At 40.6% G+C, this 21697-nt stretch overlaps 1 protein-coding gene across 3 annotated transcripts in view; it reads left to right on the top strand.

The window, feature by feature from the left end:
• Nucleotides 1–21697, top strand: part of BRCA1 (BRCA1 DNA repair associated) — a 61592-nt gene that overhangs the window by 15526 nt on the left and 24369 nt on the right. For 2 of the 3 annotated variants that reach the window (XM_021681658.1, XM_021681659.1), the window contains exons 3-11: nucleotides 1035–1112; nucleotides 2681–2769; nucleotides 3349–3488; nucleotides 4899–5004; nucleotides 5957–6002; nucleotides 6954–7030; nucleotides 7933–8046; nucleotides 11783–11871; nucleotides 16854–17025. In XM_021681658.1, coding sequence (XP_021537333.1) covers nucleotides 1035–1112; nucleotides 2681–2769; nucleotides 3349–3488; nucleotides 4899–5004; nucleotides 5957–6002; nucleotides 6954–7030; nucleotides 7933–8046; nucleotides 11783–11871; nucleotides 16854–17025 — 911 coding nt within the window. Of the gene's footprint in view, nucleotides 1–1034; nucleotides 1113–2680; nucleotides 2770–3348; nucleotides 3489–4898; nucleotides 5005–5956; nucleotides 6003–6953; nucleotides 7031–7932; nucleotides 11380–11782; nucleotides 11872–16853; nucleotides 17026–21697 lie in introns of all 3 variants that reach the window. The other variant, XM_021681657.1, reaches the window with a different exon arrangement.

Raw genomic sequence — 21697 nt, 5'->3', positions numbered from 1 at the left:
CTTTCTTTCTTTCTTTCTTTCTTTCTTTCTTTCTTTCTTTCTTTCTTTCAGATTTTATTTGAGAGAGAGAGAGCAAACAAGCATGAGTCAGGGAGGTGGGGAGGAGCAGAGGGAGAGGGGGGAGCAGACTCCCCGCCAAGCAGAGAGCCTGACACAGGGCTCAGTCCCAGGACCGTGAAATTATGATCTGAGCCGAAGGCAGACACTAACCGACTGAGCCACCCAGGTGTCCCTGGCCGTTCACTTTCTTCATGGTATTATTTGTAGCACAAAAGTTCTTAAGTTTGATTTAGACCAATGTATCTATTTTTTCTTTGGTTGTTTGTGTATTTAAGAAATCATTGCTTAACCCAAGGTCAAAAGGTTTATAGTTTTAGTTCTCACATTTAATTCTGTGATCCATTTTGAGTTAACTTTTTTGGATTGTGTGAGGATTCTAGCTTCTTCTTTTTGCATGTGACCATTTGGTTGTCCCAACACTATTTGTTGGTAGACTATTCTTGTTCTATTTAATTATCTTGGTGTCATTGTTTAAAATCAACTGACCTTAGATATATGGGTTTTTCTGTACTGTCAGTTCTGTTTTGTCGATGTATAGGTCTGTCTTTATGCCAACACCACACTGTCTTGATTTACTATAGCTTTGTAGTGATGTGCTGAATTTTTAAACTAATTATAATTGTTTTACTTAAACTATTTACCATTTATATCTGATTATGCAATGTGAAATAATTATGAATATATCATTAAATATGCCATATTAACTTTTTAATTAGTTTTATTTGATCATAACAGTCAGCCCTATGCATGTAAGTTCAGTTTTCTTAGATCATTGCTTATGTAGTTTGGTTTTCTGCTTATGCAGCATCTAAAAACAGTTAAAGCCATTGGTTGTAATTCACCTGCCATTACGTTTAAAATGGCTCTTAAGGGCAGTCGTGAGATTATCTTTTCATGGCTATTTGCCTTTTGAATACTGTCTACCAAAAAAAAAAGTAACTTGAATTGTTCTTTTCGTTCTTTATAATTTATAGATTTTGTATGCTGAAACTTCTCAACCAGAGGAAAGGACCTTCACAGTGTCCTTTGTGTAAGAACGATATAACCAAAAGGTATCTAATTTGGGTAGTGATGGGAAGTTGGACACATCAACAGAGGGAAAAGTAGAAATTCCTTAATAACAGAGCCGGTGTTCCTCTCAAACTGTTCATCAGTAGAAAAAATGTATAAGCGAGTGTTAGGCTAACGGAGTAAATTATTTCTGAAGTCATTTTCTTGAAAGTTTTATGGTAGATCTGTCTTATAAAGGTATTAGCAATTCATTGCCTCTTTCTAACGCTTCTGAATGGCGCAAAAATGTGCAGTCTTATCTAAAGTGGGACTGTACCATTCTGCCCCCATTGTCTCCAGGTCCTGCTTTTCTTTTTCTTTCTTGTGCTTATTTCTACGTAATTATTTATACACACACAGCGTGTTTATACATTGTGGGTCCCTCCCACCAGGACGTAAGTTCTCCTAGGGCACTGGCTTTTTCTGTCTCAGTCAATGTTGTTTTTTCAATGTTTGGCACATAGTAGTCACTCAGATATTTAAAGGAATAAATGAATTACATTGTCCTACAACTTTTCCTAAACCGAAATCTCTCTTCTGACATTATCATCTATGATGTGGGAAACAAAGGCAGAAGAAAAATTATTAAACTTCCTTACTACTTACAGTCCATTGACAAGTCCTTGAAACAGGCAGAGTGACATTCCTCTAGGGACTCAACTGCCTCCATGTTGACACTTTGCCCAGGGCAAATGGCAATCTTAGCCTGACCCTCCAGGATCTTGTAAGTCTACTTTAACATATAAAAATTCCTTTATCTCTAACCCCCAAGATAATGTTGGCAATCATCCCCCAAGCGTATGACCCACCGATATACATCTGAAGGGTCTCATGACTAAGGTTTTTTTTTAAATTTTTTATTTTGTTATGTTATGTTAATCACCATTCTGTGACTAAGGTTTTATTAGACAGGAGTAAATGACCTTTTCCTAACAATAACTAGCCCCCTTAAGGTCCTGGAAACCTTGCTTACAAAATTCCTTAGAGACTTACGCTATCCCTAACTCCCTCCCGACTTGAAAGTATATAGCGGGCCACTCCTCATGACCCCATTGTAGCTCTTCCTGCCCACGGGTTCCAGTCCCCGTGCTTTAATAAAACCACCATTTTGCACCAAAGACGTCTCAAGAATTCTTGGCTTCGAGCCCTAACATCTTTCCTACATCAGTCTATCTGCTTTTGAAGTAACAAAATCATCATTTCACAGAAATCCCTGAGAGCTCAAATTAGGAGGTTGGGTGGATGGGGTTCAGGTGTTAAGAATGGTAAGTTCTCTATGCAGTGGATTTATATCTACTATGGATTCACAGTACTGTTATTTTAGAGAATAGGCTTTTGGTAGGCTTGAATGGCAAAAAAAAAAAAAGAAAGGAAAACAACCAATCCTGACACACAGTTTGTTCTGATGTTGATGATGTTTTGATTTAATGCCGCTGATAGCTCTGTTCTCTAAATAGAATTTTTTTACTGTTGCTACATCTGTTTTTTGTCTACGCATCTTTCCTTATTTTAGTGTCCTTAAGAAGTTGATAATCCTTTGCTGAGTGTTTCTCAAACAATTTAATTTCAGAAGCCTACAAGAAAGTACAAGATTTAGTCAACTTGTTGAAGAGCTGTTGAAAATCATTCATGCTTTTGAGCTTGACACAGGATTGCAGTGTAAGTGTTGCATAGCCCCGGGCGCCAGCACTCAAGCGGCTGCCCATTAAAACTCAGGAAGTTTTCACAGTTATTCTGTGAATAGGCAATAGCACCTTTTGGTCTATGCTCATTTTAACTCTTTATCTGTGATTTATTTTTTAAATCATTCCCGCTGGTCTCACACCTCATTTTATAGGTCCTGAGATGCACATTTTTCACATTTTAGCATCTCCAAAATTGGGAGCAATTTACCACCTGTGGTGTGCCATTGTTAATTTAGTGTGTTTTCTCTCTAAGTGGCGTAGAAAATAGTGGTGCGTCTTGCATCATTGGTATCTTGGATTCAATGAAATATGGTATTAATAGGCAAATTTGTTAGTATTGAGGTGGGGAAAAAAAAGATTAGAAATAACTTTGACAGTCTGTGTGTTTCCTAGGAGTAGAATTTCCAAGGTAGATTAAAAAAATGTTAGGTAAGCTTTAATGCATTGTCTTAACAAACCAGAGAGAGCATACACAGGATTTCTTTTGGTTCTTTGATACAGTTACTATATTGTTTCTAACTACAACAATAACATTTCCCTTTGTAATTCATAGTTGCAAACAGCTATAACTTTTCAAAAAAGGAAAATAACTCTCCTGAGCATCTAAAGGAGGAAGTTTCTATTATCCAAAGTATGGGCTATCGAAACCGTGCCAAAAGACTTCGACAGAGTGAACCTGAAAACCCTACCTTGGTAAAGCCATTTTCATTTATTTTGGTAACATCTCTTTATTGAGCATTGTGAATTAGTGAAGGTGCTAGATGCTCATGGATTTATGTAAAAAGTCAGTAAACATAGGACACCTGGGTGGCTCAGTCGGTTAAGCATCCTACTCTTGGTTTCAGCTCAGGTCATGATCTGGGGGTCATGGGATCAAGCCGCGCATTGGGCTCTGTGCTCAATGCAGAGTCTGCTTCAGATTATCTTTCCCTCTCCCTCCTGCTCAATCGCTGTCTCTCTAATAAATAAAATCTTTAAAAAAAAAATAAAAACTTCTTTTTAAAAAAAAAGGCAGTAAACAAGGTAAGATAGTAAATTAAGTGGTTGGTCAAGAGTTAGAAGAGCTGAGAGAAGGTCCATGTACCTAGTGTGGGCAAGAGAGACCTGGGTCCATCCCCCGCTTTAGTGCTTTATCCATTCTGATGCTTGTCTAAAATAGCCATGAGGTCACTGATGTCTTTAAGGTTTGAGCTTGCTGGTTTTTAAAATAACCATCTCACGGCAATTCTTCAGGCATGAGGAAGTATCTTCTAATTTATTTTCTTTGAAAAGTTGCCTGGGAAAAAAGTCAGTTTTTACCATTTGAGAATTGCTTCAACTTAAGAGGTGTAATTGTCAAAGAAAATGCAGTGATTTGCTCTGTTGTTACTTGCATATGAATGAATAATGCAGATCTTAAAAATAATAGTTCTCATCGTACCAGCATTCATTTTTCAGTAGATGTTGAAGGACTCAAAAAGAAGGAAAGTTTGATCAAAGTAATGTAGGATTTTTAAATATTCTTTCCTATACTGAATGTTTTTAGGATTGCTGGGTTTTTATTCATAACCCTGTTATCAGATGTGATTGGAAATGTGTACTAAATGAATTTCATTCCCTTTCTATACTATAACACAAAGTATTAGCTTCAAAATATGCTTTTCTTCAAAAAATTACATAGATAATACATATTCAGTTTAGAAAAGCTTAAAACAACAGAGAGAGGAAAAAATATTCAAACCACATATAACTCATATATATATACTTTTTAAATATTTTCTTTATTTATTTGACAGAGAGCGAGACAGCGAGAGAGGGAACACAAGCAGGGGGAGTGGGAGAGGGAGAAGCAGGCCTCCCGCTGAGCAGGGTGCCCGATGCAGGGCTCGATCCCAGGACTCTGAGATCATGACCTGAGCTGCAGGCAGTCGCTTAACCCACTGAGCCACCCAGGCGCCCCTAACTCATACATTTTGATTTGTAGTTTGCCAAGTATTTTCTCCAGGTGTCAAATTTTAGCTAATTATGATGGTCTGTTTTGTCCATGGCCTGGAGTTTCTCTTCAAGAAAAGAAACACAGAACCGGCCAATAATTAGTTGATCATTCTTTACTGTACTGCTTAGCAGGAAACCAATCTTAGTGTTCAACTCTCTGACCTTGGACTTGTGAGATCTCTGAGGACAAAGCAGCAGATACAGCCTCAGAATAAGTCTGTCTACATTGAATTGGGTAAGAGACACAGATTTTCTAAGTTTAGAATAATAGTTGCTGGATTATTGTCTTACAGTTATACCAAAAGCCTCATAATTTATACAATGACAGGGAACTTTGGAAAGTGGAAATAAAATAATTTTATTTTTCCAGCCTTATGGTGTGTTACAGATAGTGTAAAAGATGTAGCGCTCACCTTTTTATAAAATAAGACCCTTATTTTATAAAGAGAACAAAGGAAGGCTGTCTTGATTATAGCATGTGTAAACATGCTTTGGGAAGATGGAGAGTAGGGATAAGAAATAACATGATGGGATGGCTAGAGCATTTGGAGGGATCCAGGATACATTGTACTAGACTAGGAAGACTTTTAAGAAGAGCAGAGCTCCGTTCAAACAGGTCTCTCTAATTGTCTTATCTTTTAGAATGTATTTATAATTGGAAAGAGTGACCCTCTTTAGGTTCCCAAGCACCACCATATGTCTACCATAGCACTTACCAGATTCTTTTGAAATTACCTGTATGTCTTTTCCCCTCTTAAAGATCATAAGTCCCAAGACAACAGGTGTTGTGTCATAAAAATAATCAAAATAACTATAATAGCGAATATTTAGGAGCACTTACCATGGTCCAGGCACTAGTGGGCCTTACTTGCAAAACTCATTTAAGATCCTTGGCAAACCCATGAGGTTGTTAATGTTATTATACTTAATTTACACATGAGCAAAAAAAGGCACACGGAGGTTAAGACATTTTGCCAAGAAAACAAAGCTGGCAAGTGGCAGAGCTGTGATTCAGACTTGGGACTTCTGTGTGACCTGCCATATGTTTCATTATGTCTGAAGATTTTATATATAGTGAGTGTGCAGTAGTATTTCTTGAATGAATATCTGTTGTGCAACGAGTACATTTATTGAGTTTAACTCAGTAAAAATCCTTTTATTGATTTGTTATCTGGGGAATTTTTTAGGATCTGATTCTTCTGAAGATACAGTTAATAAGGCAAGTTATTGCAGGTGAGTTAAAGAGAGCCTGTGTCTGTGTAGTTGGCATTTTTGTGTTTAGTTAATTAATATTAAGGATTGGTATTTAGGTTAGAATCATGGCATTGGAACAGACCTTAAAGGTAGTTTACTTTTTATAGGTGAGAAAACCTCTTAGTGGAGTCCAGAAGAGTATAAAATAACAGAATTCTGCTCAGACTTGCTTCCAGCAGACGGTTGTGTCTGACTTAGTTCCTCACGCACAGTAGCATTTTGGCTCATGAAAATATTAAAGGACTTCATTTTCAATTCTTTTTTTGTTCCTTAATTCCATCTATCTCTCAAGCTTTGTCTATATAAATTATACAATAATCTACAAGCCACCCCCCACCCCAACTGGGTTACCTGTCAAATTGCTTTCCTTAGGAATTATTGCTTAACCCTAAGATCTGTGATGGCTTGTCTGAACTATGGTGGTACCATTGCCAGTCAGATCTTGTTTGCAAATGACTTTTTCCTAATCTCTCATTGGGAGAAAATGTTTTTTAGCTGGAAGAGAAGCACAGAGGCAGCGTTGTGTTCTATTAGAATGTCTGCTGTATCCCAGCGCTCCCTTTGTTTAAGTATCTTTGCTCTTGCTTTCTCATTAAGATATACTTTTAAATTATGTTGGGTTTTTTTTTCCTTTACTATCTTTGGGTATTGTTTGGCTACCGTTTAAATTTTAGTTCTCTTTTGCCCGTCCATAAAGCAATGTATCTATGCGACTACTCTGATTTTTGTGACTGTTTTTCCTCAGTCTTTGACCATTTTGTTTTGACTAGAAGTTTCTAAAGCAGAGTGCAAACTTCAAAAAGTGAATCAAATTGATCAGCTTACTGCAACCATACCTAGAGGAGCTAAAATACTTGATCTTGCTTATTTGACAGCTCCGTGAGCATATAACTAGTGTTTCTCATTAAGGCTTCTGTCTTTTCTCTGTAGTGTGGAAGGTGACGAGTTGTTACAAATCACCCCTCAAGGAGCCAGGGCTGAAGCCAGTTTGAATTCTGCAAAAAAGGGTAATGATAAGTCTTCCCAACTTAACAGGCATTGAAGAGAGAATGGGTAGATCCTGTACTGTAATCAGATTATTCTGAAGACCATTTGGGACATTTATAATTCACAACATCTCTTTGCAGAGTTAGAATGTCCTTCTTTCTCAAATGTCATGGTACAGGCTGATCTGTTTCAATGGCACGAGGCTGATGTGATTATAATAGTACCCTATGTAAACTGGTTGTTGCCTTTTAATTGACGTGTTTGTGTTTCATCTTTTTTATTAGCATTCTTTTATTTTTATTTTTTTTAATTATGTTATGTTAATCACCATACATTACATCATTAGTTTTTGATGTAGTGTTCCGTGATTCATTGTTTGCATATAACACCCAGTGCTCCATGCAGAATGTGCCCTCTTTAATACCCATCACCAGGCTAACCCATCTCCCCACCCCCCTCCCCTCTAGAATCCTCAGTTTGTTTCTCAGAGTCCATAGTCTCTCATAGTTCATCTCCCCCTCCGATTTCCCCCCCTTCATTTTTCCCTTCCCATACATTGGTATTTAAATATAGGGAGTATGAGTCGGAAGATAGAACAGAGCACTGTATATCTGATACCCAGTCTGCTTTTAGTTCACTGTCAGAGGTTAGGGAAATAGGAGGTGTGGTTTATGAACAGGGAGAATTCTGAAGTTAAAGTTTTAAGTATCATGAGTGGAAATAATGAGAATCTAGATAAAAAGGAATTCTGTGAAAGTGCATGAGCTACATCTTCAGTATACTTGGTGGTTTCTGAGGTTAGTTTCTCTAAAAATAGCCAGGTGCTTTATTTCCAAGTTGTATTAAGAGTACATATTAAGTGTACATATTTTTTCATGATAGTGCAGTTTTTAAGCACCTTGTTGTTTTTGTATACTTTCAGCTGCTTGTGAAATTTCTGAGGACATAACAAATATTGAACATCATCAATCCGGTAATAAAGATTTGACCACCACTGAGAAGCATGCAACTGAGAAGCATCCAGAAAAGTATCAGGGTATTTCTGTTTCAAACTTGCATGTGGAGCCATGTGGCACAAATACTCATGCCAGCTCATTATGGCATGGGAACAGCAGTTTATTACTCACTAAAGACAGAATGAATGTAGAGAAGGCTGAATTCTGTAATAAAAACAAACAGCCTGGCTTAGCAAGGAGCCAACAGAGCAGATGGGCTGAAAGTAAGGAAACATGTAATGATAGGCAGACTCCCAGCACAGAGAAAAAGGTACTTCTGAATGCTGATCCCCTGTGTGGGAGAAAAGAACTGAAGAAACAGAAACCTCCATGCTCTGACAGTCCTAGAGATTCCCAAGATGTTCCTTGGATAACACTGAATAGTAGCATACAGAAAGTTAATGAGTGGTTTTCCAGAAGTGATGAAATGTTAACTCCCGATGACTCACATGACGGGGGATCTGAATCGAATACTGAAGTAGCTGGTGCAATAGAAGTTCCAAATGAAGTGGACGGATATTCTGGTTCTTCTGAGAAAATAGACTTAATGGCCAGTGATCCTCAGGATGCTTTGATATGTGAAAGTGAAAGAGTCCACACCAAGTCAATAGAGAGTAATATCGAAGATAAAATATTTGGGAAAACCTACCGGAGGAAGGCAAGCCTCCCTAACGTGAGCCACACGAATGAAGATCTAATTATAGAAGCATGTGCTATAGAACCTCAGACAACGCGAGCCCATCCCCTCACGAATAAAGTAAAGCGTAAAAGGAGAACTACATCAGGCCTTCATCCTGAGGATTTTATCAAGAAAGTAGATTTGGCCGTTGTTCCAAAGACTCCTGAAGAGCTAGTTGAGGGAACCGACCAAATCGAGCGAAATGGTCATGTGATGAATATTACAAATATTGGTCCTGAGAATGAAACAAAAGGTGATTATGTTCAGAATGAGAAAAATGCTAACCCAACAGAATCATTGGAAAAAGAATCTGCTTTTAGAAGCAAAGCTGAACCAATAAGCAGCAGTATAAGCACTATGGAACTGGAATTAAATAGCTCCAGTTCGAAAGCCCCTAAGAAGAACAGGCTGAGGAGGAAGTCCTCCACCAGGCACGCTTGTGCGCTTGAATTCGTAGTCAGTAGAAATCCAAGCCCACCTGATCATAGCGAACTACAGATCGATAGTTGTTCTAGCAGTGAAGAGATGAAGAAACAACATCTGGACCAAATGCCAGTCAGACACAGCAAAACGCTTCAGCTCATGGAAGATAAAGAACCTGCAACTGGAGCCAAGAAGGGTAGTAAGCCAGGTGAACAGATAAATAAGAGACTTGCCAGTCATGCTTTTCCAGAGCTAAATTTAACAAACGTACCTGGGTTTTTCCCTAACTGTTCAAGTTCTAATAAACCTCAGGAGTTTGTCAACCCTAGCCTTCGAAGAGAAGAAATAGAAGAGAGCCGAGGAACGATTCAAGTGTCTGATAGTACCAGAGATCCCAAAGAGCTGCTATTGAGTGGAGGACGAGGTTTGCAAACTGAAAGATCTGTAGAGAGTACCAATATTTCATTGGTACCTGATACTGATTACAGCACTCAGGATAGTATCTCGTTACTGGGAGCTGACACCCTAATAAGGAAGGCAAAAACAGCACCAAATCAACGTGCAAGTCTGTGCACAGCAATTGAAAACCCCAAGGAACCTATCCACAGTTGTTCTAAAGATGCTAGAAATGACACAGAGGGTTTTGCAGATCCATTGACATGTGAAGATAACCACACTCAGGAGACAAGCATAGAAATGGAAGAGAGTGAACTTGATACGCAGTATTTATGCAATATGTTCAGGGTTTCAAAGCGTCAGTCATTTGCTCTGTTTTCAAATCCAGGAGATCCAGAAAAGGACTGTGCAACGGTCTGTGCCCACTCTGGGGCCTTAAGGAAACAAAGTCCAAAAGTCACTCTTGAATGTGGACAGAAAGAAGAAAATCAGGGAAAGAAAGAGTCTGAAATCAAGTATGTGCAGGCAGTTCATGCAACTGCAGGCTTTTCTGCAGTTAGTCAGAAAGCTAAGAAGCCAGGCGATGATGCCAAATGTAGCATAAAAGGAGGTGCTAGGCTTTGTCAGTCATCTCAGTTCAGAGGCAAGGAAACTGAACTCCTTATTGCAAATAACCATGGAATTTCCCAAAACCCTTATCATATACCACCACTTTCTCCCATCAGATCATCTGTTAAAACCCTATGTAAGAAAAACCCGTCAGAGGAAAGGTTTGAGCAACATTCAATGTCACCTGAAAGACCAATGGGAAATGAGAGCGTCATTCAAAGTACAGTGAGCACAATTAGCCAAAGTAACATCAGAGAAAGCACTTTTAAAGAAGTCAGCTCAAGCAGTGTTAATGAAGTAGGTTCCAGTACTAATGAAGCAGGCTCTAGTATTAATGAAGTAGGTTCCAGTGGTGAAAACATTCAGGCAGAGCTAGGTGGAAACCGAGGACCTAAATTAAATGCTATGCTCAGATTAGGTCTTATGCAACCTGAAGTCTATAAGCAAAGCCTTCCTGTAAGTAACTGTAAACATCCGGAAATGAAAAGGCAAGGAGAAAATGAAGGCATAGTTCTGTCTGTTAATGCAGATTTCTCTCCATGTCTAATTTTAGATAACCCCGAACAACCTATGGGAAGTAGTTGTGCTTCTCAGGTTTGTTCGGAGACACCCGATGATTCATTAAATGGTGACAAAGTAATGGGAAAAATGTCACTTTTTGCTGAAAGTGACATTAAGGAAAGATCTGCTGTTTTTAGCAAAAGTGTCCAGAAAGGAGAATTCAGAAGGAGCCCTAGCCCTTTAGACGATACACATTTGGCCCAGGGTCACCAAAGAGGGGCCAGGAAATTAGAGTCCTCAGAAGAGAACACATCTAGTGAGGAGGAAGAGCTTCCCTGCTTCCAACACTTACTATTTGGTAAAGTAACCAACACACCTTCTCAGTCTACCAGTCACAATGCTGTTGCCACAGAGGGTCTGTCTAAGAAAACAGAGGAGAACCTAGACTCACTGAAGAGTAGTTTAAGTGACCTCAGTAACCAAGTGCCATCAGCAAAGGCATCCCAGGAACATCACCTTAGTGAGGAAGCGAGGTGTTCTGGTAGCTTATTTTCTTCACAGTGCAGTGCATTGGAAGACTTGACTGTTAATACAAATACCCAGGATCCTTTCTTGATGTTTGATCCTCCTTCCAAACAAGTGAGGCATCAGTCTGAAAACCTGGACGTTCTGAGTGACAAGGAACTGGTTTCAGATGATGATGAAAGGGAACTTGGCCTGGAAGAAGATAATCACGAAGAAGAGCAGAGTGTGGATTCAGACTTAGGTATTGGAACCAGGTTTTTGTGTTTGCCCCCGTCCGTATTCTAGAAATGAGCTAACTGTTGATGCCTTGTGGGGGAGCACGTTTTACAAGTTTCCAAGTGCAACTAAAGTCACTGCTTCTTAAACTTTACACATGTTCCTCCTAAGGTGCCTTTCCTTAGAAGTCCTTTACCCAACTAGCACATCTTCTTTGCGTGAGATCTAATTGTTGGTGGACTTGTTTCTGGTTTTCGTTGTTATGATTTCCAAGAGGAAATCCGGGTGTCCCAAAACAAGGAGTGTAATAATCATTTTGCATAACCCGAAAGTGAAGTTTGTCCTGCCAATGGGAAGACATGGGTACAGCAAGTTGCAGTATGTGCTGTCTGTTTTTACATCTGAGGCTATTTTTGTCATCATTTAAGGTGAAGTGGCATCCGGGTACGAGAGTGAAACAAGCCTCTCTGAAGACTGTTCAGGGTTGTCCTCTCAGAGTGATATTTTAACCACTCAGGTAAAAAGCTTGTGTGGGTGTGTGTCTGTTGTGTCCTCAGCGTTTGGTAGCATGCATCCCACATTCTGACATTTGCTTGTATCATCTTTTAGAATTCATGGTACCGGGTGCCTGGGTGGCTCAGTTGGTTAAGCGATTGCTTTCGGCTCAGGTCATGATCCTGGAGTCCCTGGATCGAGTCCCGCATTGGGCTCCCTGCTCGGCAGGGAGCCTGCTTCTCCCTCTGACCCTCCCCCCTCTCATGTGCTCTCTCTCTCATTCTCTGTCTCAAATAAATAAATAAAAAATCTTTAAAAAAAAAAAAAAAAAGAATTCATGGTACCTTGTCTCCTCAAAGTAGATTGTAAGCATCTGAACGGAACTCATGCTGCCTTTTGTTTCATACACACACACATACATACTAGCTGGCTGAGAACACTCAATCCTGAATTTAATGAATAAGCTAAACCTTCAAAACGAATTCTCCCTATAGAAAGAATATCTATGAAAGTACTACTGTATCAAAGAGAGGGGTGTGTTTATTCTCGGGACCAAATTGGAACCTACAGAGTTCTCTTTCTGTTAGAGACGATCTAGCCTTTCGTTGTTTCGTGGAGATTTCTTTTTGTTCTTTCTCTTCTAATCTGGTAGTTGTTTGTTCTTTGGTGCCTGTAAATCCTCTTTTTTCTTTAAAAAAGAAAGTACACAATTTTACTTCCTGTATCTCATGGTCAAGACCAATATTGGGGTTACTTATGAATGGGATAAGAGCCTTGTCATATCTACGGCATTTGATAACATGAATGTTCCAGTATGACAGAAAGAACAGTCTCGAAAAAGCACTCTATCACAGCGTTTAAAGATTAACACCATCATCTTCACAGAACAAGTAATAGTAGTTGCCTTCGGAGCAGGGAAGTAGAAGACTGGGAGGAGAAGGAGGAAGCCCTACTTTTCCCTGAATATCCTTTTGTGCCTTGAGTTTTATACCATGTATGTACATTAGTTATTTAAAATACTAAATTCTGTGGGTTACCCAGTAATTATTATTATTAACTTACTGATACATATTCTTCATTCTTTCTGTATGTGCACAAGAGGATGTGTACACCTTACCTTTAAAAAATATTTATATCCTACTCCATGTACTTACATTATTTTTTTGTTTTTTTTTTTAAGATTTTATTTATTTGAGAGAGAGAGAATGAGAGACAGAGAGCACGAGCAGGGGGAGGGTCAGAGGGAGAAGCAGACTCCCTGCCGAGCAGGGAGCCCGATGCGGGACTCGATCCCAGGACTCCAGGATCATGACCTGAGCCGAAGGCAGTCGCTTAACCAACTGAGCCCCCCAGGCGCCCCCCCATGTACTTACATTGTAATGTTGTTTTTTCTGTCATTAAGTTTTCTTCAGTGATTGATTTTTAATTACATATAGTATTCTGTCTTTTGGGCAAGCCATGATTTATTCGACCTGTTGCTGAATATGAGGGTTGCAGGGTAAGAGGCACAGTTTGCTATTATGTACAGCACTATGGTAATATCTTTTATTTTTTATTTTATTTTTTTATTTTATTTTTTAAAGATTTTATTTATTTATTTGAGACAGAGAGAATGAGAGAGAGAGAGAGAGCACATGAGAGGGGGGAGGGTCAGAGGGAGAAGCAGACTCCCTGCCGAGCAGGGAGCCCGATGCGGGACTCGATCCAGGGACTCCAGGATCATGACCTGAGCCGAAGGCAGTCGCTTAACCAACTGAGCCACCCAGGCGCCCCTATTTTTTATTTTTTAAGTAAACTCTACACCCAACATGGGGCTTAAACTCACGACCCCAAGATCAAGAGTTGCATGCTCTACTGACTGAGCCAGTCAGATGCTCCTGTAGTAGTATCTTGATTACTAAATATTTGCCCATGTTCCCAATGATTTCTTTAGTATAAATTCCTAGGACTGGAATGTTTGGTCTTTGATACATATTGTTACATTGTTCTTCAGAAGGACTGAACAAATGTGTATTCTTCCAGCCCCTGTGGTACTTGATGATTCCCATTTCCAGGTATCTTTGCCAACACAGGTGGTATCCAGTTTTAAAATCTAATTCTTGGCATTGCTGTGAGGACTACAGAAAGAAAGGGCTTGTCTTTGCCTGTTTTCTGTACAGAGCAGATCCCTCTAGGATTTAAACCTGGTCAGGAAGTCAGGAAGAAACCTGTTCCGTACCTGAGTTGTCACCAGTGTTCTCCCCATCTACGGGATTGCCATGGTGACTAATGAACAAAAAGACTAAGGAGACCTTTTCTCTGCAACTCCTATGATCCTTTGTGGGTGTGGATTTGGGGCTCTGTTGACCTTTCATCAATGCCTTTCACCTTTTTGTCCCTTGTGTCTTAAGGTTGTAGGTCTCAATTTCTGATTCTGTCCAACCTCCTTGTTTTTCATATTCCCGATCTTATTCCCAGAGATATGTCTATTTGTTCAAGATTCATTTTGCAAAGGTTTTTATCAAGCATTTACCCCAAAACAGACTTAAGGTCAGATTTCCTGGCTAACTTAAATCTAGAGTAGCACAGACAGGCAAAATGATTGAAGCAGGATCTTTTCCCTCTATCTGTTTAAAAACTGAATTAAGGAGAAGTATATAGGAGATAGAGAAATCCTAATTTGGTACCATTAGGATCTGTTTTTAATCAAAGACTGATTAACTGTATTCATTCATTCATTCATTCACTCATTTCTGCATTAAACATTGACTGAGTACTTACTACCTGTTAGGCATCGGGAACACAACGATTAAGGAACGATTCCTCCCATCAAGAAGTGTCCAGTATTCCACTTCGATATACTAATGCATTAGCAGTATGACTGAGGTAGTGGGGGATCGTTCCTGATAGTAGATGTAGATGGTGGGGACTTCCAAAGGAGCCATTTGAGCTGGACCTCGCAAGAGGAGAAGAGTTTTTCCAGGTAGAAAGAGAAGGGAGGCAGCAATCGAGGCAAAGACACCGAGGCATGAAATGTCCAGAAAGCAGTTTTCCTGTGACTGGAAAACAGGGCACATGGGTAGTTTAGGGAAGAAATAAAAGATCAGGGTGTGAAAGGCCTTTTGAATGCTCTGCTTAGGAATTTGGACTTTATCCTGAGGGCAGTATGAGTAATAATTATATGGTGTTCAGAAAGTATTAACTTATCTGAGTAATGGTATACCACTAAGGTCCTTATGGAAGAAAGAGACATGATAAACATGGCTTTTAAAGAACTTCCACAGTAATGCAGCTGTATTAAAAGAGATCAGAGTAGCATGTTGGGAATAGAAAAGAAGAATAGGGCCAATTCCAGAAACACTTAAGAATTAGAATTAGAAAAAAAAAAAAGCCTCAGTAAGCAATTTGGTTTTGGTCTCCCAAATGTATCTGGGCAATTACCTGCAAGGGAATTTAGGTTATAAAGTAATTCCTTTGGGAAAGCCCAAAGGAAAGTTCTCTAATTACAGTTCTCCTGTTACTATTTTTCCTGATTTTCTAACCTATTTAATGGCCACAGAGAGGTTCAGATGTGATGGTCATGCCAGAAGTGACTAATAGGGCTTCAGAAGCTTATCAGATAGCTGTGCACTCAGTTTCCTTCCAGATTTACTGAGGCAGCTCCAGGGCCAGGCTGTGATCAGCAACAGAACTACCCACAAGCACCACGTGGTGGCGATGGCGCTGCCGCAGACGCTGGCCACAGGGCGGTCTCGGCAGCAGCAGAAGCCTTTGTGATGCTGGGAATACGTTTTCTGGTCATGAAAACCTGAAAACTGTGAACTCAGTGTTGTGGGAGAAAGTAGATGGCTTGTTTTTAGTAGAGGGCAAAGTCATTTGCAAGGATCAGAAGCAACGGAGGGTGAAACAATCTTTTTCCCTGGGGTTCTCCGGCAACCATTGATGTTCCTTTTAACATTGATGAAGAAATGTATGTTTTGGAAAGCTCTTTACTTACCAAAAACCTAAGGCTTAGCAGATTTCTTCTTGAAATGGAGAAATAAACATCAGAAGCCCCATAAGCAAGAAGAGCCCATTATCTTGAATTGAAAACAATAACTGTCCTTACAGGATTTCCCAGGGCTCTTTCTGCTAGATCCTTCCCTCCAGCAGGTGATCTCTAGGTACCCTCTCCGCATGCAGAATGGCAACACAATGAGGACTATAATCCCCAGAACTAGAACGTGCCTCGCATATAATAGATGGTCAGCGAATAGTTGTTGAACAAATAGATAAATCAGTGGATTAGCTCTTTGCTCTCTCTCTTTTAGAAACTAAATGGTCAAAGAATCCCAGAAGAAGAGTCCTCAGCAGCCAGAAATCAGACGTTATTATATGGACTAATCCAAATCTCTTATGAGTCCCACTGTCCCAAATCTGTGAAACACAGCCTGTGTAAAATGTTAACAGAATCATGCTAATTTTAAATATCGTGTTTGAGTACCTTCATTGTAGTTTTTTTTTTTTGCTCCCTAGCTTTAAAAGAAAATAACCAGCTTTGAAAGGACATCACAATAAAGCCAAGTCTATTTGGGAGAGTTTGAAGAGTTTTTTTTTTCCCCACCCTAACATTATTCTGAAATAATTTCATGGGCATTAATTGCAGGAATATGGTTGGATTAAAAGGTGCTCAGCTGGGGCGCCTGGGTGGCTCAGTTGGTTAAGCAACTGCCTTCGGCTCAGGTCATGATCCTGGAGTCCCGGGATCGAGTCCCGCATCGGGCTCCCTGCTCAGCGGGGAGTCTGCTTCTCCCTCTGACCCTCCCCCATGTCATGCTCTCTCTCTCTCTCATTCTCTCTCACAAATAAATAAATAAATAAAATCTTTAAAAAAAAAAAAAAAAAAAGGTGCTCAGCCAGAACTCATAATTCCATATGAGGTGGTTTTGGTTCCCATGCTAAAATTAATTGGTGTGACATATTCTTGCTCTCTGGCAAGTTGCTAAAAGAGTGTGACTTTCCTGGTGTCATTTCTTGTGTTTACAGCAGAGGGATACCATGCAAGATAACCTGATAAAGCTCCAGCAGGAAATGGCCGAACTGGAAGCTGTGTTAGAGCAGCATGGGAGCCAGCCTTCTCACAGCTCCCCTCCCCTCCTAGCAGACTCTTGTGCCCTGGAGGAGCTGCTCAATCCGGAACAAAACACATCAGAAAGAGGTTTGTCATATTGGCCAAGCTCTGGTATGTTAAGCAGAATTCTTCTCCTCCCTAAGCCTTTATCTTTCTAAAAGGAGTGGGCCTGGGGGGCCTGGGGGGCTCAGTTGGTTAAGCATCTGACTCTTGATTTCAGCTCAGGGTCCTGGGATCAAGCCCCACAGCTGGCTCTGTGCTCAGCGCAGAGTCTGCTAGTCCCTCTCCTGCTCCTCCCCCTGCTCATGCTCACGCTCTCTCGCTTTCTCAAATAAATAAATAAAATCTTAAAAAAAAAAAAAGTGTGGGCCTAACTCCAACATTTTATGTTCTTTGCTCAGCATAGGTTTGCTGAGTCACTCTATGGGTAATTTTATTTTGAGCCTTGCCTCTGGTCCCTGCTCACACCTAATTTACCTTATAGAGTAACCAAGACAGTCACGAAATGTCACTGTCTGACTGAGTACCCACAATGAGGAGATGCTATGGGGAGCCCATAGGAAAGTGAGTGTGATGGGGGAGACTGGAAATAGACAACTCTTCGTTCTAGAAAGCTTAGAAAAAAAGCAACACTCAGACTTAGTCTTTTAACAGTGGTGTCAGGTCCGAAATCCCTATTTTTTTTTTTTTTTTTTTTAAGATTTTATTTATTTATTTGACAGAGAGAGAGACAGCGAGAGAGGGAACACAAGCAGGGGGAGTGGGAGAGGGAGAAGCAGGCTTCCAGCTGAGCGGGGAGCCCAATGCGGGGCTCGATCCCAGGACTCTGGGACCATGACCTGAGCCGAAGGCAGACACTCAACAACTGAGCCACCCAGGCTCCCCGAAAGCCCTATTTAATGTGTGTTCTGGTTTTGAGAGAGAGCTGTCCTAGGTGTCAGGAATTGCACCATGATCCACAAAAAGTCCAGTTATGCGGGAGAGGCAGGCTCTTTATAACAGCATTGTGGTTATCAACAAGACAAGATGGACCTCTGAGAGAAGGCATTTGGAGTAACCAGGCAGCTTGGAATTGATCAGAAGTGAGCACTGGGGGCACCTGGGTGGCTCCGTCATTAACCATCTGCCTTCGGCTCAGGTCATGATCCCAGGGTCCTGGGATTGAGCCCCACATCGGGCTTCCTGCTCGGCGGGAAGCCTGCTTCTCCCTCTCCCACTCCCCCTGCTTGTGTTCCCTCTCTCGCTGCGTCTCTCTGTCAAATAAATAAATAAAATCTTAAAAAAAAAAAAAAAAAGTAAGCACTGAGCTGAGGAATAACGTGGCATAAATGAAGGAAAGCGATCTGGAAGTTTGAGTCTTTAATTGGACAGACCCTTGTGGAAGACAGCACATCAGGCAGGTTGTAAACAGGGGCAGATCAGCAGACACATGGGTGAGAGGCTGTGCACAGGCACGGATTCCACAGGGGAGCTGCTGCTTAGGGACAGGCAGGTGTGGTGAGCCCTCCCAAAGTGTTCTTCACTGCTGTCTCCATGATACCTACCCAGCTTACTTAGTGTGAAGGTTCCTTCTTCATTGCTCCCTTCCACAGCCCTGCTGGGGGCCTTAGGGCCTGCCTTTTCGTCTTTCTAGGAATTCAAGTCTTAATTCTCCAGGATAGTGTGGCCCTGGTCCCAGAATGTGCCTTGCAGTATTTTTGTGTTCAGGGAGAAACAGTAGCTCATGCATGAGAAGCTGGGGACTCTGTTGCTATGGCAGTGGTTCAAAATGTATTTCCTTAAATGCGTTCTTTGTAACCGTACCTTCATTTAGTCATCTCCCAGATAATGAAGCCCAAAGTCTTGTCCCCAGCACAGTTCTCTTCTTTGGGGTGCTTTCAGCATCTTCAGTCTAAAAACAGACTAGACTTTCCATGTTAATGCACAACATAGAAAATGTTATTCTCTGGCTTTGAATATGTGTATAAATCTACTGTCTCCTCTTTGGAGTGTTGTGTGTGCACATTTGTTTTTTCCTGAAGATCTGCAGACAACGTGTTTCTTGTGGCTTTCTTTCTTTCATTTTAAAATTTCATAAGTGCTATATTTTTATACATTATGCTTTACTATGGATTTGAAAACCTTTTTGGAAATTTCTTCTGAATCTCTGTATAACATTTTTGTCAGGAGCTTTTATTCTATCCTTTATAGTAAACTTATTCACAGTCTTCTTTCTCATGAAATTATAGCATCCTCAGATTTCTGAGGTAGGTGAGTAAATGTTGAAGCAGAGGGAGAAGCAGGCTTTCTCCTGAGTAGGGAGCCTAATGTGGGACTTGATCCCATGGCCCCAGGATCATGACCTGAGCCGAAGGCAGATGCTTAACTGACTGAGCCACCCAGGCGCCCCTTAAGCAAACTTCTTGATCTAGGAAGGGTAGTTTTGTTTACCTTCAGCTGTATGGACATATTTTTTAATGCGCCTTTTATTTTTGGATAATTTTAGATTTACAGAAAAGTAGCAATGTTAGTACAGAGAGTTCCTGCCAGAATTCTATCCCTTATCTAGTTTTGGTTTCCCTAATATCATCCTACATTACCATGGTGCTTTTGTCAGACCCAAAAAACCAACATTGGTACATTACTAGTAACAAATAAAACTGTAGACTTATTTCGATTTCACCAGTTTTTATTTTTAAGATCCTATATATTTATCTCTATATAAAATCTATAATTTAAGATCCTATATATAAATAAAAATTATATATATATATTTTAATCTCTGGATGGCAGGATTATGGGTATTTAAGATCCATTTTTTTTTTTTTTTTTAAGATTTTATTATTTGAAGGACACTTGGGTAGCTCAGTTGGTTAAGCATCTGCCTTTGGCTCAGGTCATTATCCTGGGGCCATGGGATCAAGTCCCATATTGGGCTCCCTACTCAGGGGAGAGCCTGCTTTGCCCTCTGCCTGACGCTCCCTCTGCTTGTGCTCTCTCCCTCTCTGGCAAATAAATACCATCTTTTTTTTTTTTTTTTTTTTTTTTTAGGATTTTATTTATTTATTTGAGAGAGAGAATGAGAGAGAGAGAGCACATGAGAGGGGGGAGGGTCAGAAGGAGAAGCAGACTCCCCGCCGAGCAGGGAGCCCGATGCGGGACTCAATCCCGGGACTCCAGGATCATGACCTGAGCTGAAGGCAGTCGCTTAACCAACTGAGCCACCCAGGCGCCCAAATAAATACCATCTTAAAAAAAATAAAATAAAGATTTTATTATTTGAGAGAGAGCACAAGCGGGGAGGGGCAGAGGCAAAAGCTGACTCCCCACTGAGCAGGGAGCCTGCTGGTACAGGGGCAGGACTCGGGGGCTGGATCCCAGGACCTCGGGATCATGATCTGAGCCAAAGGCAGATGCTTAAGCAACTGAGCCACCCATGTGCCTGATCCAATATTCTGAAAATGATGAAAGCCCTTTTACTAGAGTCTTTACATCAAATGTTCTGCCCTTAGCATAAATCTGTCCTGGGGTTTATCTAGGGGTCATTCCCAAGCCTGCATATTTTTGTGCAAATGTGTGTCCTTACCCATTATAAATTATGTGTACTTCCCTCTACAGGTAAAGCTGTTTCATATCAGGCACTTTGTTGGGTTTTTTCCCTCCTGGATTACCTGTCATTCATGAAGCAAACGTTAGCATTTGTAAGATCACAGTCCATTACAGTGGAAGGGATTTTCAGACGCATCTGAGCTTTTCTGTCCTGCAGTATGTTCATTCCTGGAAGCACTTGTTAAAAATTCCCAGGCTTCTGCCCTGGAAATTCTGAATCAGTTGGGGTGGGTGGGTTATGTACTTTTTAAAACTGAATTTCATTGTAGGTCCTGTACTTTGTAGTTTATCATTTCTTTTTTTTTTTTTTCCTTTTTAATTTTATTTATTTATTTGACAGAGCGAGACCGGGAGAGAGGGAACACAAGCAGGGGGAGTGGGAAAGGGAGAAGCAGGCTTCCCGTGGAACAGGGAGCCCGATGTGGGACTCGATCCCAGGACCCTGGGATCATGACCTGAGCCAAAGGCAGACGCTTAACAATTGAGCCACCCAGGTGCCCTAGTTTATCATTTCTTAGAACTGAATTTCATTTTAGGTTCTGTATTTTGTAGTTTATCGTTTCTTAGTATCTTTCATTCTTCCCTGATGTTTTTTCCTTTGATCCCCCCCAATACTTTGCATAATTCTTAGTACATAATAGGCAGTAAGTTTATTAAATGTTTGGTCTAGCCCATATTCCCTACCCATGAAGAATATAATAGGTTAAGACCCCCAGAAGAGGGGGTGATTTAAGAGAGACTGTTCCAGGACTTGGGCTCTGGGTCCTGCTTTATGAAATAAGGATTAAGGAAGAAGAGCAGAAAACTTTTGTCCTGGGTTTTTTGTATACTATTGAGTTATTGAATCCAACTCAGGTTAGTTTAATTTCTTTGTAGTTTGAGCCTTATTGTATTGAAAAGAGTGGGGCACCTGAGTGGTTCAGTCAGTTAAGCGTCTGACACTTGGTTTCGGTTCAGGTTGTGGTCTCAGGGTCCTGGGATTGAGCTCCATGGGGCTCTGTGCTCAGCTAGGAGTCTGCTTGGGATTCTCTCCCTCCCTGTCTGCCCCCAACCCTGCTCTTGAGTTCTTGTGCATGCTCTCTCTCTCTCAAATAAATAAATCTTAAAAAGAAAAAAAAGAGCAACTCATATGCCAAATATTTAGACCATGGAATGACTGTAATATCTGTGT

Source organism: Neomonachus schauinslandi, chromosome 15 (genome assembly GCF_002201575.2).
Source record: "Neomonachus schauinslandi chromosome 15, ASM220157v2, whole genome shotgun sequence".
Lineage (NCBI taxonomy): Eukaryota > Metazoa > Chordata > Mammalia > Carnivora > Phocidae > Neomonachus > Neomonachus schauinslandi.
This window is presented reverse-complemented; position numbering and strand designations above follow the sequence as displayed.